The following is a 17,339-nucleotide window of genomic DNA, read 5'->3' on the forward strand; positions in this document are numbered from 1 at the left end:
ACCAATGCCGGTCTGTTGCTGCACCACAGGATAAATTAATAAATTGATAACAACTATTTAGAACATTTTATAGAAATGTTCAAAGACAAGTAAGATAGTCCTGGTCAGATCTTAGTTAGGAAGTGAAACATCATGAAAGACAATATCAGAAAAATGGCAGGGGTTCCAATTACATCAGGGCCTTGTAGGTCAGGATAAGGACCTTTATTCTGATTGACATGAGAAACTATTGGAGATATTTGAACACAGGAGATAAATGATCTGATTTAAGGGTTAAAAATATAAAAATCTTTTATATATGATATACAATAAACTAGATCTAAGGAGACAAGGAGAAAGGCAGGGGCATCAAATGAGAGCCTATTGCAATATTCAGATAGAGACCGCCTTTCATGAAGTAGGGACAGTCAGTCAGGTGGGGCTGATAGAGTGTCAAGTGGAGCCCACAGACATTCTGCAGGTAGAGCTGACCTGAAGATGTGTGTGTATGTGCGTGTTTGTGTATGTGTGTGTGTGTGTGTGTGTGTGTGACTTCCTTAGTTGTTTAAGACAAGAAAGGGGTCAGCTGACTAGATTTTTACCCCAGTAACTGGGTGAAAGGAGAACCATTTATTAAGATAAGTAGATGGAGTTGAAGGAAGTTAGAGGGTGGAAGTGGATAAGCCTTCGAACCCTTTCTAGTTAAAAGAAAATAAAAGATTTGGTATTAAAAGTAAAAGTGTTAGAGTAGACTTTCAAGTAAGTGCATGTAGGCTATCACCTATAGCACCTACCATGGACTTCTAGTATAATGCATAACTAGTAATAGTATAACTGTCATTCTAAATTTATAGAAGATAATGTGTCCTCAGCATATAAACATTTCAGCTTATTTATTGTACATTTTTGTTTGATTATAACATACTAATGCTAAATACAAATAATTTGAAACAAGTATTTGTAGACATCAACTAACTAGTACTATGTTTCTGAATGATAACTACTTATGAAATTGGAACTGATTTTGACTCCTAGTTCTTCCACTAGTTAATTTTCTGGGTATATTATTTAACTTTCTGGGTCTTAGTTTCCTCTTCTGTAAAAAAAAGAGATGATGATTATGATGATGATAATAATAGGTATTTAATGTGATTGTACGTGGAGTAAATGATAATGTTATATAAAGCACTTTAAATAATTTCTGGTACTACTAATATGCAGATGGAACAGACTATTAATAGTAATAATAATGTATTTCATATTAATAATTTCATAGTAATATACTTTAAAAATAATATTAGAAGAGATAAATTATCAGAAGCAATATTACAAAATTATGTATAATATCTAATTGTATGAACTAGAAAACCTAGAGCATATGTAGAAACTAGAATGAATGTATATGTGTGTGTATATATATATATATAAAATGTACATAAATACACATGTAGATATAGCTATATACACATACATACACATGCACACTCATACACACACACAATCATATTTCCTATTCAACTCAGGTGGAAAATTGGTTTACCATTGGACTTTCCTTTATAGATCACTAGGTAATTCTTTTTTAAAATTAATTTTTATTCGCGTAAAGTTGATTTACAATGTTATGTTAGTTTCTGCTGTACATCAAAGTGAATCAGTTATACGCATACATATATTCACTCTTTTTTAGATTATTTTCCCATATAGGTCATTACACAGTAATGAGTAGAGTTCCCTTTGCTATACAGTAGGTTCTTATTAGTTACCTATTTTATATATAGTAGTGTGTCTATGTCAATCCCAATCTCCCAATTTATCCCTCCTCCCCTCCCTTCCCCCTTGGCAATCATAAGTTTGATTTCTTTCTTTTTTTTAAAAAAATTTTATTGGGGTATAATTGATTAAAAATGTTGTATTAGTTTCAGGTGTACAGCAAAGTGAATCTGTTATACATATACATATATCCACTCTTTTTTAGATTGTTTTCCCATATAGGCCATTACAGAGTATTAAGTAGAGTTTCCTGTGCTATACAGTAGGTCCTTATTAGTTATCTATATTATGTATAGTAGTGTGTATGAGTCAATCCGAATCTTCCAATTTATCCCTCCCCCCCGCCTTACCCTTGATAACCATAAGTTTATTTTCTACATCTGTAACTCTATTTCAGTTTTGTAGATAAGTTCATTTGTAGCCTTTTTTTAGATCCTACATATAAGCAATATGATGTTTGTCTTTCTCTGTCTGACTTACTTCACTCAGTATGAGAATCTCTAGGTCCATCCATGCTGATGCAAATGGCATTGTTTCATTCTTTTTTATGGCTGAATAATATTCTATTGTATATATGTACCACATCTTTATCCATTCCTCTGTTGATGGACACAGGTTACTTCCATGTGCTGGCTGTTGTAAACAGTGCTGCAATGAACATTGGGGTGCATGTATCTTTTCAAATTATGGTTTTCTCTGGATATATGCCCAGGAGTGGGATTGCTGGATCACATGGTAGCTCTATTTTTAGTTTTTCCAGGTAACTCTTATATTCTATCTTTAGAATAATATATTTTTCTACTTTTCTTTCAGATGATTTAAAATACAATTTCTGAAGAGTTTATATTAAAATCAAGATAATGTTTTTATATAAAATACTAATGTTTTATAAAATTCCAAGATTATCAAAAGTGTTAATAGTAACTGGAATTAGTATACACATTCCCATAAAAAAATGGCAAAGCATAGAGTAAATATCTTATCTTTTAAAAAATTAAATATGTATATATCTTTCCTGAAATAAAATTTGCCTTTTACATACAAAAATTCTTTATAGAATTTATAAATTTAGAAATTACAGGTAAACAAAAAAGGAAAATAGGTGTCATCTGGGAATCTTCTAATCAGAGAGAAAACATTTTTACCATATTTTATTTCCTTCCCAATGAATATGTTTATACACATAAGCATATACATGCTCCCATATATTCTTAAAAAGTATCTTTGAAAAATAATTGATTTTATTGAGGGATTTTATTTTATCTTTTTGAAATCATAACAATAAAAATTATACAATTACATGAGACTGTCCCTCAAAAAAGTAATGCATTTTAAAATCAAATTCTATAGTTATTATTTGATTTGCATTGTTTTCCTTACAAGATCTAGTCAGGTGGCAAATATATTTGAAAACTGAACATTTGCAAAGGATGTAACAGAGAATCTATTCTATTTTATCCTGGCAGAAAGTGTCAGTAGAAATCTGAAGTCTGTAATAAAAGATACTTGTTTCTAAAACTTACCCTAAAATACGTATTATTTTTGTGTCAGGAATTAAAAATGAATCATGTACAGAAAAGGCATTCTTCAAATTTTAAAAATTTATCAAATTTGTGCTGTGCTGTGATAGGATTAAAAATAGTAGTATTTATTCCCATTCCACCTGTATCTCTAAGTAAACAGTAATTTAGTTTAAATTTTTAATTTATCTTCTAGATATTTTTTTTGTACATATGAACCTTGCCAGATACGAATATAAATACTTTTTTTTTAATTTTTTTTTTTTTTTTTTTTTTTTTTTTTTTTGCGTTACGCGGGCCTCTCACTGTTGTGGCCTCTCCCGTTGCGGAGCACAGGCTCCGGACGCGCAGGCTCAGTGGCCATGGCTCACGGGCCCAGCCGCTCCGCGGCATGTGGGATCTTCCCGGACCGGGGCACGAACCTGTGTCCCCTGCATAAGCAGGCGGACTCTCAACCACTGCGCCACCAGGGAAGCCCTATTTTTATAATATAGAGAAATTATGTTTATTTGCACAGGCTCTCAAAAATTCACATTGAACTAAAATGACAATGCAAGTATTAAATGATTTTAAACCTTTAATTCAAGTCTTTTTTTTCTTGTTACCAGCCTATTTTATATTATCAAAGGAAATCATAGATTATTCTTTACTTTTAAAATTGAACCTGATGCTATAGAACTCCTATGGCTTAGTGTTGAATGTTTTGTTTTTGATACCTGTATTACTGAATTGTCTTAGGTAAAGTAAACTAAGGAACTTGTAACACATTTTGGCATTTATTCCTTTGTTATCATTACCTAAAACTTTTGACAAAACCATAACAAGGAAAAGTTCAAATATGTTACCACTATGTAGTAAATATTGTATCCTTATATATATATATATAATAAATTTATTTATTTTATTTATTTAATTTTTGGCTGTGTTGGGTCTTCATTGCTGTGCGTGGGCTTTCTCTAGGTGCGGCGAGCGGGGGCTACTCTGTTGTGGTGCGCGGGCTTCTCATTGCAGTGGCTTCTCTTGTTGCGGAGCACAGGCTCTAGGTGCACAAGCTTCAGTAGTTGTGGCAGGCGGGCTCTAGAGTGCAGGCTCAGTAGTTGTGGCACACGGGCTTAGTTGCTCCTCAGAATGTGGGATCTTCTCGGACCAGGGCTCGAATTTGTGTCCCCTGCGTTGACAGGTGGATTCTTAACTACTGCGCCACCAGGGAAGCCCCCTTATATGTATTTTTAAGTATTTCTCTTAAATGTAAAAGACGTTTCTAAAGTCATGTCCTTTAATAATAAAAAAGTTGTTAAACATCACCTTGGTTTTTAGATGTTATATTGAATGATGCATATTCCATTAGAAAGTTGAACTTTTACATTCAATTTCTTATTAAAAATTTTAACTGCTGCTTCATTATAATAAAGCCTCCAAATAGGATATCAGATCTTTTTAAAAACTTTTAGTTTTCCAACTCTATTGAGATATAATGGCATATAATATTGGATAAATTTAAGGTGTACAATGTGTGACTTTTATACACTTATATATTACAAAGTGATGACCACTATGATGTTAGCTAGCACCACCATCACATCACATGATTATATTTTTTTTTGGTGGTGAGAACATTGAAGGTCTATTCTGTTAAGAACTGTCAAGTATGTAATAGAGTATTGTTACTTATAATCATCATGCTGTACATTAGATCCCCAGAATTTATTCATTTTATAACTGGAGATTTGTATCATTTTATCAACATCTCCCCATTTCTCTCACCCCTGAGACCCTGGTAACCAAGACTCTCTGTTTCAGAAAACAATATGGAAATTTCTCAAAAACTTAAAAATAGAACTACCGTGTGATCCAGCAATCCTACTTTGGGGTAAATATCCAAAGGAAATGAAAATAGGATCTCAAAGGATATCAGATCTTTAAATCCAAAGATTAGTGAAACTTTCATGGGAAAACATTCCAAATTAAGTGACTGTCTATGTAGTATCTGATGCCCTGTTAACTAACCCATGAGATCATGGAATGAGTAGGGAAGTTGCTAGTAATATTACTAGTGTAATGTCTTGGTAATATCTCAAAACTATGGTGACAAATACCTTAAATAAATAAAATGAAAGAAAAAAATTAAAAACCCACATGTTCAGTCATAGAGTAATTAAGTCATCAGGCTTAAATGGAATATATTTTAGTTATCAAAAATATGTCTATCTTGTCTGTGTCAGAACAATTACTCTTTGCCCTCTTTGACAAGTGAATGAGGACCTAGGCAGAGATATGCAGAAACCTGGCTCACTGAATAAAATATTTGTAAGGTGTGGTGTTTCTTCAGGTGTAGTTGCTACTGGGTATATTAGTAATATCATTTACTACTGTTACAGCCCTCCCAGGAAATTGTTTCTCACAAGTGATGTCCATCTTTTTAAAAATACTTCTAAGTGGAAAAAAAATCCCACAGACTGCCACTTTAATTACAGTGAATGGTAAATGTCTCACAGTGATAAGCCATTACAAACAGACTGGTCTTTATTACATGCAAAGTGGTGGTTGAAAGCATGATAATCTAGGGAAGAAAGATGGTCGCTAATGTTTACGTACTTAGCTCCCACTGGCATTTTACCAGGTTGGAGGTTGGCACTGTCCCTCTTAATCTGAGCGAGTGCATCCAGATTCACAGCAAGACCTCAAGGAGAACCAGATGATGGGGCAGATGGCAGATGACTAATTTGGCAAGTCTTGATGAGTGGAAATTGTTTGCTTTAATTGCTTGTCAAGTCCAGTACCTACATTAAAGTTAAGGACCTAGCACTTCCACAGAAAAGGAAATACTACAAAGTAAATAAGAAGGACTCTTTGTGTGGGGAAAGGGAAGAGGGTGTGAAGAATGACAAAAAGGGCAGGGAGGGAATTATGACAAGATAGTGGTAAGGGGAATATTATTTCATCTAAGAATAGATGACAGAAATGTAATTTCTAAATCTGTAAAGTCTTTCTATTATGTTTTTCAGCTTTCAACATAGGAATTTTTTGAGATATAATTTAAGAAAATATAAAATATGTAAAGGCAGAAAAACAATAAAGAACAGGAACTAAAATTTATATTCAAGCAGTTACAAGTCAGTTTTTGATGACCCATATAATGCATTTAAATAATTTTTAATTATTTTAATTTTACTAAGCTTATCTTTGAAATACTAAATAAACAATACAAGTATAACCTATTATATTGGGAAGACTAGATTAGAATAGACCACTCACAAAACATATCATTGATGAACAGGAGATAATCATGTGCGATATTTACATCTATCATTTTTTGGTAGTCTACAATGATGAGCTTTTTTCCCTTTGCAATATAATTTAGCGTTTAAGCATCTTTGAGGGCATTTAGGGACTGTTGTAAGTAAACAACAGAGGTAAAATACAGCTCAATTAAATTTTAGATGGAGCAGCACATAGCAGTATATATAGTCTATGGACTTGCCTTTCATCAGCCTGTATTATAGAATGCCTATGTCTTCCCTAGCTACAACTCTATTAGTGAAGGTCTGTGATGCCAAATGCCCTTTTCATTTGGCTCAAGAATCCTTTAGAAAGTGATTTAGTTGATTTCAGCAGATTCCTGTTTTGTCACTTTGGGAGTCAATAAAAGAGTGGTAGAAGATAAAGATTCAGAGAATATACTATAGGGTCACTTATTTTTTTAAAAAAGATATTGATTTTTAGATTGAAAATATTTTATCTACAGTTTTATGTAATGTAAATTATAAACCAAATTTCCTACTTGATGTTAAATTTTTTCTTTACTACTTTTAGAGTTAATTATATAGAGTGCAAATTTTATAAAATCTAAACCCACTTCCATTATTTATCACTTTGTGTGTGATGACATCTGGTACAAATATTTCTAAATCATTGATAGATATTTTTTAATATTAAAATAACAGTACAAATAAAAACAATAAATCTAGAAGTATATTAATGTTATAATGCATGATTACTAAGTGTGGTTCATTCCAGGAATATAAGAATGGTTCAGTATTTGGAACTCATTAATAATTTCAAAATTAGTGCACATTTAATTAGCATTAATTGATAGCAAAAAATAGCAACATTCAACATTCGAATATAAAATAAAAACCTGGTAAAGCCAGACCCTGGAACATATAACATAACAAAATATATGCCGAGCCAAGGAAAACATTTCTGTAAAGATCGGAACAGAGATAGAATTGACAACTATGCTTATTAATTGAAAAAAATTATCTAGAAAGTCTAAGTAGTACCAGCCAAAAAAACAAAATAAAATAACATGATTGAAGACTAGATAAATCAAGAACCTCAATGAAGAAAACTAATTAGAAATTACAAGGATTTAGCAATGTAGCCAAGTTTTGAGGGGGGAAAAAAATACCAGAGTCATCAAGAGTTTTAAAAATATGTAATAATAATAAGCAGTTCAAAAATGTAACTAAAATTATTCAAAGATGACAAGTATAAAATGCCTAAGAACAAATATATTAAGAATGTTTTATGATTTATATAAAGGGGCATTTTTAACTCTGTTAAACATACAAGCCAACTTGAGTGTGTGTGTGTTTTAATTTACATACAGTAAAACTGACTTTTTTTGGTGTACATTTCTCTGAGTTTTAACCCATGTATACTATGTAATCACCACCACAGTCAGTATGCAGAATTCTGCCATCTCCTAAATTCCCCTCATGATCTTTCAGTCAAACCCTCTCTCTCAGATACCCATCTTCTGGCAACCACTGATTTGTTCTCCATCCTTTGTAGTTTTGTCTTTCTCCAAAATGTCATACCAATGGAATCGTATAGTATGTAGCCTTTTGAGCCTGCTTCTTTCAGTCAGCATAATGCCTTTGGGAATTTTCCATGTTGCTATAGCAATCATCTGTCCATTTTTATTGCTGACTAGATATTCATGAAATAGATATACCATAGTTTGTTAGCATTCAGCCATTGAAGGACATTTGTGTTGTTTCCAATTTTTGGTGAATTTGAGTGGAGTTCCGTTAAACTCTCATGTACATATTTTTATGTGAACATAATTTTCATTTATCTAGGGATGTACTTATAAATGGGATTGCTGGATAATTTGATAAGTGTTTAACTTTATAACTTTCTATGATGTTGCCACAGTGTGACCTCCTTAAAAGCACCCACTGAATGCAACTCATTACTTAGTGTAGAGTAGGTTTTATTTTATTTTTTATCATTTAAAAAAATTTTTATTTTATATTGGAGCACAGTTGATTAGCAATGTTGTGTTAGCTTCAGGTGTACAGCAAAGTGATTCAGTTATACATATACATGTATCTATTCTTTTTCAAATTCTTTTCCCATTTAGGTTATTATAGAATATTGAACAGCGTTCCCTGTGCTATACAGTAGGTCCTTGTTGTTTATCTATTTTAAATATAGCGATGTGTACATGTCAGTCCCAAACTCCCAATCTATCCCTCGTCCCCAACCCTTCCCCCTGATAACTATGTTTGTTTTCTAAGTCTGTGAGTCTGTTTCTCTTTTGTAAATAAGTTCATTTGCATCATTTTTTTCCTTAGATTCCACATATAAGTGATGTCATATGATATTTATCTTTCTCTGTCTGACTTCATTTGGTATGATAATCTCCAGGTCCATCCATGTTACTGCAAATGGCATTATTTCATTTTTAATGGTTGAGTAATATTCCATTGTATATATGTACCACATCTTCTTTATCCAGTCATTCTGTCAATGGACATTTAGGTTACTTCCATGTCTTGACTATTGAAAACAGCACTGCGATGGACATTGGGGTGCCTGTATCCTTTCAGACCATGTTTTTCTCTGGCTATATGCCCAGGACTGGGATTTCTAGTTCATATGTTAGCTCTGTTTTTAGTTTCTTAAGGAACCTCCATACTGTTCTCCATAGTGGCTGTACCAATTTACATTCCCAACAGTGTAGAGTAGGTTTTAAATAAGTATTTTAGAAATAAATTCAATCACAGAATTTTCGAGCTGGAAGGAAACATAAAAGAGAAAACTGGACCCAATGAGAAGAAAATAATTGTCCCAATTTACACAGCTAGGAAATGTTGGAGCAATGGCATCCTGACCTTCACTGCCCTTGCCCAGTGCTCATTCCACATAACTCCAAGTAACAAAGTGACTTGCTCAAGTTCATTCAGCTCTTAAAAATAGAAGGACCAGCATTTGATACTGGCTTAATTATTTCTCCAAGGTCCATTTTATTTATTCAACATGTATTGACTGAGAGTCCGCTATGTGTCTTCTCTTTAGGTGTTGAGCAGAGAAAGGGCCTCTGACGACGGAGCTTGCATTCTAATGTAGAGACATATAATAAACAAGTAAACAAGCAAGTGTATAATATAATTTCAGATAGCAGTAAAACAAAAATAAAGAAGGCAAAGAAGACAGAGCATGATGAATGGGAACCTGGTATCTATTTTAGATAAGATTGTCAGAGAAGGCTTTTCTGAAAGAGTGACATTTGAGCAAAGATCTGAATATACGTTCTACAGGCTATGGTAAGAAGTTTGGATTTTATAAGAAATGTGATTAGAAGCCAAGGGTTGTTTTCAGTGATGGAGTGATGTGAATGATTCATGTTTTTAAAAAGATCACTCTGGCCTCTATGCAAAGAATTAACAGGGGCAAGTAGGGAAAGTAAGAAGTTAGTTAAGAGGCTGCTTTCAAAGTCCAGGGTAGATAGCCTTGATGGCTTGGATTAAATGGCTATAGTAGAGGAAGTAGCAAATTTGGCCCCATTTCAGTATATATATTGAACATAGAGCTGCAAAACTTCTTTGTGTAACTATAATAGCACTCAATAGTCACTGAAAATGTATGCTACTTCCGATATTCTCTTTAACTATTTTATATTTTTTAATGATTTTTAAATGCCCAACAATGTACATTAAACTAAAGCATATTTATTATGGTAACATTTCTGAAAGAGAAAGTACTTAGTGTTAAATCAGATAAAAAAAAATATTAGAGAACTTTTATCAGGTTACCAAATATTTTTTATGCAGACAGTCCCTGAATGGTGCATACACAATATATACATAACTTACATACACTGCTTGCTGCTTTCCTTACTAGGTGCCATGTACAACTTCATGAGCCCTTACAAAAGACCTTGGGCATTTTAATCAATATACATTTTTTTCATGCTAGTAGGTCAACAGTAGATGCTAAATAAATAATTATTCATTTCTTAATATCTCACATAGGCATTTGATTCGAAAGTCAGGCAATATTTTGATTTAATTTTTTTTTCCCTCTTTTCATCTTGAGTAAGCAAATGGAGTGCTGGTTTCCACAGCCGTAAGCGTGGAGGCAATAATTGATTTTTAGTATTAATATGGATATTGCTAATGTTTCTTCTTTGTGCTTCTAATATATTTGCCCCATGAATAAATGAATAATTTTGTTAACCAACCTTTTTATATTGCTACAAACTCCTAATTATAGTCTTAATTTTTTACTGAATGAGGATCATGTAGTTCACTCACTGTTGGATGTAAATCTTAAGATTAAAAAGCTCATGTTTGCAACTATAGCTGCATTTGTGATGGAATCAATACCAAATAGAATAATTGGTGATTTTATTAAGGCCTCACATATAGCTTTACTCCTGGAGTCACTGTTGAAATGAAAACTCTAGGGAGTACATGTAAATTCGGGATTTCTGAAGCTTGATTATTGTAAGCTTTTAGTTTAAGGACTTTATAATAGTGTTGGCAAAGGGGGCTGAATTTTGTTAAACTTGTTTTGGCTGGTGAAAAAGATTTTTCAATTCTGTCTGATAAACAGCTTTGTGAAATCAATGAAACTTGATGGTTTAAGCATTGTCTTGTATACATTGCCTGATTGTACAATCGATTGACAAATGGAAGTTGCGAGGCATTCAGTGAAGGCTTCATGAAGAGAAATACAAATGATTTTTATGCATCTATCAAAACTAGTTCTTTTAAAATCAAGTCCGTCTTTCAAGATGAAAGTTATGAGGAGTATTATACTCGTTATAGATAGCTTGACTCAAACATAAATATAAAGGAAAGTCTCACTGAGACAAAAATATTTCCTAACTGGAACCATGTATAGTAAAAACTCCAAAAATCAGAATGTTTGGAGAATAGAGTATTCTGATTATTTAGAATTTGTTTACTGTATGATTTTTTGTTGTTACTGAAAGATATTTTTAAATATACTTATTCCAATTTTCTCTTTTCATATGGTATATAAAAATACAACTGATCATTTATTGAACATGGGTACTTTTCTGAATTGAGGGTTATTTTCTGAATACAAATTATAATTGTTTTTATGGCAATTAACATTATTAAATAACTCATTTGGTTCTTACTACCCTTCGAGGGTAGTATTGTTACCCCATTTGAAAGATGAAGTAGCTAAGGGTTAGAGAGGGAGAGTCATCTGTCCCTGGGTACACGGTTAACCAAAAGGTGGAGACCAGATTAGAATCCGGGTCAGTCCTAATTCGTAACAACTCAGCTAAGTTCCTGTGTGCGCAGAACCAGTGGGAAATGCAGATACTTGCTCAAAGGTTCTGCAATGTGGAACCTCCCGGACAGGGGTCCTCTTACCCCTCTCTGGGATCTCAGGGGTCCCTATTGTTTGCCAGTTCCTGCAAACACTCAGTGTCTTCCAGAGGCGTGGCTAATCAGTTAACTCAGTCACACCCATTCACTTTATGGGGCACCTACTATACACCAGACTTTAGAGAGAAAGTCATGGTCTCTGCCCTCTAGAAGCTGCAGGCCACCTCACCACGTGACTGGAAACCACGCCCCCTCCTTGGCTACCAGCAAATGAGTACAGATGGGCCACTTACTGAGAGAGCATCACTGAGTCCCATCAGTTGAAAAATTGCAGAATTCAGCGAGAAGTCCTCTGTGAAATGGGCAGTCACCTATGGGTAAAAGTTAAATTATTCACTTTGTTCAAATTTTCTTTAAGCTTTCCACATAAAAATTGAATTACCCCCAAAATGTGAAACTAAATGCATGCAATAAAATATATTTATAAATGTAAAAAAAAAAAGAAAACTTTCTTGCAAAGCACTATGCTATACAGCTCAGCAGATACAAAATAATGATTAATATATTGCATCTGTCTTCAAAGAGTTTATAGCCTTTGTAGGTCTCTTATATAACAGATTATTGTAATAATAATTAATAATAACAATTTAATATTATATATTCTTTTCATATATGCAGAATGAGAAGCAAGAAAAAATGCATAGGCATTACAGTTATATTGATAGATTTTCTCCCAAAATTTGTATAAGCTTTTATAGAAAAGGTCAGAATACACTAAATATTTTAGAAACCTTTTCATTTAGATGTTTAGATATTGATTTTTACATATTGATATTAAAGTGTGGGTTTTATTTCCGACTGAAAGAAACTTGTACAACATAAACGATACATAAATTGCAATGTGGCATTATATACATTTTAGAAATGATGAGCAAGTTTCTTAATCGATGCTTAATTACCCCCATCAGTAGTTGCATTAAAATATAAGCTTGTCCTCCTTGGAATTTAAAATAATTGAAATCTATATTTCATAAACCCATATAATTATACCTTTTCTCAGGAGACATTTTACAAGTTATAAAGCTGCTGTGAGCAATAAAAATAAAGATTGTGGCTCAGGAGTGTTTTTTAGAGTCTCTACAGTTTATTGAAAAAAAAAAGTGGGACTTTGATCTTGATGGAGAAGGATCATATACTAGAATCAATTGCTTCTTGTTCTCCTGCTTATGTTGAATATTACTGTACTTATCAATAGAAGTTTATTTTTTTCATAATGTTTGTTAGTTTTAGTAATAAGGGAAACTTCCACAGAACCAGTAAAAGTTTCAGATGATCAAGAATGATTTGGTAGTTTTATTAAGATTGGAATAAATTCAGTTAAACAACAAGACAGAATAGTTAAAATTACTTAAGGTCAGAAGCATATAACTTAATTTGAATTTAATCCTTCCTACGTATAATATTTTAGCAGCCAGGACCAATATTCACTATTATCTTTTTTCTTTTCACTATTATCTTGATGTTAATGATAATAAACATGATTAATAAACATGTGAACAGGTTTGTTTGAAAATCCTGGTTCCTTTAGCTCATTTCTCAGCCAGTCTCTGGTGTGTGCCTCATTCTTATGCTCCAAGATGGCGGTTCAAGTTTTAACCATCACATCTCCATTCCAGGCAGCAGATTGGAGGAAGGTATGGGAAAGAAAGGAGTCAAAGTTAGGCTCCAACCATGTTTTAAATAAAGTTCTGGGAAAGTGTCATACAACATGTTAGAACTTAGTCCCCTGCAAAGTTTACCTCCAAGAGGAGCAGAGAAATGTAATCTTTATTTGGGGTGGCCACAAGCCCAGCTAAAACTGTGCAGTCTGTTACTGTGAAGGAAGAAGAGAATGGATATTGAGGATTCTAGAAGTCTTTGTATCCATCCTTATCACTACAAAAAGTATATTCTCAAGGGCAACAAATGAGTTCCAGCATGGTGTATGAGGACTCTGACATTCAGAAGGGAGAATGGGGAGAGTAACTTCAAGGTGATAAACTAATCGAACCCTGGAGTATGGAAGTGATTTTTAATGTTTCTTTAAATGTGAGATTTCAGGTAGAAATAGTCTGAAGATTGTATATCCTAGGGCGTCTTTAACAAAGTACCACAGTCTAGATGGCTTAAAACAATAATAATTTATTCTTTCACAGTTCTGGAGGCTAAAAGTCTAGTATCAAGGTGTCAGTAAGGTCAAGCTCCCTCTGAGACCCATGGTAGAATCTTCCTTTGCCTCTTCCTAGCTTCTGGTGTTGGCCATCAGTTGCTGGCATCCCTTGTTTTGCAGCTGCATCACTCCCATCTTTGCCTCTGTGGTCACATGGCTTTCCCCCTGTGCGTCTTGATGTTCACAGGGTGTTTTCCTCTTAGAAGGACATTGAATATATTGGGTTAGAGCCTATTCTAACGTACTCATCCTACCTTAATTTCATAAACCATATTTCCAAACAAGGTCACATTCACAGGTGCCAGGGGTTAGGACTTCAGTATATCTCTTAGAGGGACACAATTCCACTTATAAAAGAGTATTTCTAGAAAATATACTGTTTGATGAGGTTTAGAAATCCAGACAAGAAACATTTGTGTTTTATTTTGGTTTTTATAATGAACTTCCACTATGGTTAGAGGTCTATGTTATTCTTCAAGACTTTTAGATCCAGATTTTTGTTATTTTTGATGTGTCAATAGGCAAAAACAGGCTTTATGGTGACCCTAATTATTTAGAATATACCAATCTAGATTTTTTTTTTCCTTTCTGTATTGAAACTTATCCCCTTGAGCACCACATCAAGCCTCATGTCTTCTTTGTCATTCCTGTGGAGATGACACACAAATGTATATTTGACATCATTACTAAGCTCTTTTTCTAGTGTCTTCAGTGTTTACTGCATGTATCTTGTCCTAAGTTTGGTGTATACCATGTAACGTACTCAAAGATGTTTCATTCACAATTCATTTTTTTAACTTTACACACTTATCATAATAGAGTTTTTTCAGTCTATTGAAGATTAGAATTGGTGCATTAAATGGTAGAGTTGGTGCATTAAATTGTTCAGGTAGCTATGCAAACCATGAGAAGTAATAACTAAAACTCTGACTTCTGGAGGAGAGGAAAGATACATACACACACAACCTAAAAAACACAGATGTGTGTATACTCTTGAGCTTATATATAAACATTCAAAATCCACCCCCCAAAGATGGCAGATTGAGAACATTTATTAACAAACAGTCTATTTTACCTCAGAACACTAATGAATACACAACGACACAGTTGATATGATAAAAGTTTATAATTCAGTACATATTGTTTGTAGTGTATAAATGTTTCAGTCTAAGTTGTTTAATATTTTTATTTTAAAAGGTAGCATTTTTGAGGGCTTAAAGCATAAGTTTTAATACTGTAGAAAATTTACTAAGATCAGATTACTTTGCAATACAAAAATATTTTTTAAATAAAATTGTTACTTTTATCATCTTTTGATTTTGATTTACTTCCATATGTAGAAAATAGAGTAAATTATAAATTTGAAAGAAAATCTTGTTTGAGTGAAATTAAATGTATTTACATGCTTTATATGCCCACAGCAAATGTGATTATTTTAAGTTTATCTCCTTGCTATATGTTTCTGTGGAACCCATGCTTTCTTACTCTCTGTGGTTAGTACATACATTTTATGAATGTGAATGTATGATGTCACTTATATGTGGAATCTAAAGAAGCTGAACTCATAGAAACAAAGAGAAGAATGGTGGTTACCAGGGACTTGGGGGTGAGGAAATGAGGAGATTTTTGTCAAAAAGTACTAACGTCCAGTTATAAGATGAATAAGTTTGGGTGTAACACGGTGATTATAGTTAACAATACTGTATTATATACTTGAAAGTTGCTGGGAGAGTAAATCTTAAATGTTCTCACCACACACACACACACACACACACACACACACACACACACACACACCCCAATGGTAATCAGGTGACATGATGGTGATGTTCGCTAATGCTATGGTGGTAATCATTTTGCAATATATAAATGTATCAATACCGCATGTGTACCCCTTAAACTTACATAATGTTATATGTCAATTATAATGCAGTAAAGTTGGAGAAAATAAAAGTGAAGATATTTATCAGTGTTTGGGTTATGGGTCTTAATAACATTCAAAATATTTTAATTCAGGGAATTGGAGTAGATTGTTGTGGAAGAGAGTTGAGGGAAATATTGTCATGGTGCATGTCATATAAAGTTTACATAACTTCCCATGTTTTTTCTTGTCTTGGCAGTGTGCGCAGGAACAGAGAATAAGCTGAGCTCTCTCTCTGACCTGGAACAGCAGTACCGAGCCTTGCGTAAATACTATGAGAACTGTGAGGTAGTCATGGGCAACCTGGAGATAACCAGCATCGAGCACAACCGGGACCTCTCTTTTCTGCGGGTAAAGCTGTCTCTTTCTCTTCTTTCTTTGTAAATGCACAGTGGTGTCACAATGCAAAAGACAGACCAGCTTCTTGTACATGATGGTTATGTTCATCTGCCCTGCCTGGCAGTGTTCATGACTGTAGACATGTAGAAGAGAAGAGATGCCAAGGCACACCCAGGAAAAGAAAAAGAGTACCAATGGCATCATGATTGACACCCTAGTTTAGAACAGTTACTGTTGCCCTAAGATTGATAGAAGATTCTGTCAGGGTGTAGGACATGACTTCTAGCAAGTGTGTCTTTTTCTGAATGGCGGGCAAGAGGAAAACTTTAGACTGTGGGCTAGGAGCATCAGAGGACCAATCAGATAAGAATTGGTAACTTTAGCTAGTAATCTCCTTTTCTGCCCCATTCTGTCACTTTGGAAATTTTAAACTATTTCATATTACCATAATGAGAGTAATACTGTTAACTTTAGAAGAAAAATGACATCAGTTTTTGAAAACCAACAAATTATTGAGAGTCATAGGAAATCACAAGTACTTATATAAGTTGATATATGCATGCATATAAACGCATACGTGCATATATGAAGTTACCCAGAGACGAGTCCTTTTACAGACTTGTTTTTGGGGCTCTCATTTATCCTTATTCTGTTAAACCTGTTATTAGTACTTAATGCCTACAGTTTCTTAAGTTTTGCTTCATCCGGAACAGGTATAGGAAAATCTGAACTTCGAAGAGACTTTGACGAAGTGAGATGAGGATGCAGTGTTTTGTATAACTAATAATTTATTCTTCATAAAAGAATTAATAAGATTATTTTAAATAATAGCATCCCTAGAATATATTCAATCTTATTTTCAATATTATTTACAGACTTCTCAGGAGCACTGTCTTATATAAATAAAGATGTAAATAATGTTTTGAATACTGATACAGTAAACTATTTAGTAGATAGTAAATTAGAGAACTATGATACTTCTAATCATTCCATACTTAGATAAG

At 33.4% G+C, this 17,339-nt stretch overlaps 1 protein-coding gene and 1 pseudogene across 1 annotated transcript in view; one reads left to right on the forward strand and one right to left on the reverse strand.

Moving 5' to 3' along the window:
* The window catches only part of LOC132521910 (NAD-dependent protein deacetylase sirtuin-7-like), a 78,200-nt pseudogene extending 63,853 nt beyond the window's left edge, over positions 1 to 14,347 (reverse strand).
* The window catches only part of ERBB4 (erb-b2 receptor tyrosine kinase 4), a 1,131,344-nt gene that overhangs the window by 418,278 nt on the left and 695,727 nt on the right, over positions 1 to 17,339 (forward strand). Inside the window, exon 2 of the mRNA XM_060152176.1 lies at positions 16,196 to 16,347. Coding sequence (XP_060008159.1) covers positions 16,196 to 16,347 — 152 coding nt within the window. The remainder of the gene's footprint in view (positions 1 to 16,195; positions 16,348 to 17,339) is intronic.

The sequence above is a fragment of the Lagenorhynchus albirostris genome, chromosome 6, assembly GCF_949774975.1.
Source record: "Lagenorhynchus albirostris chromosome 6, mLagAlb1.1, whole genome shotgun sequence".
NCBI lineage: Eukaryota > Metazoa > Chordata > Mammalia > Artiodactyla > Delphinidae > Lagenorhynchus > Lagenorhynchus albirostris.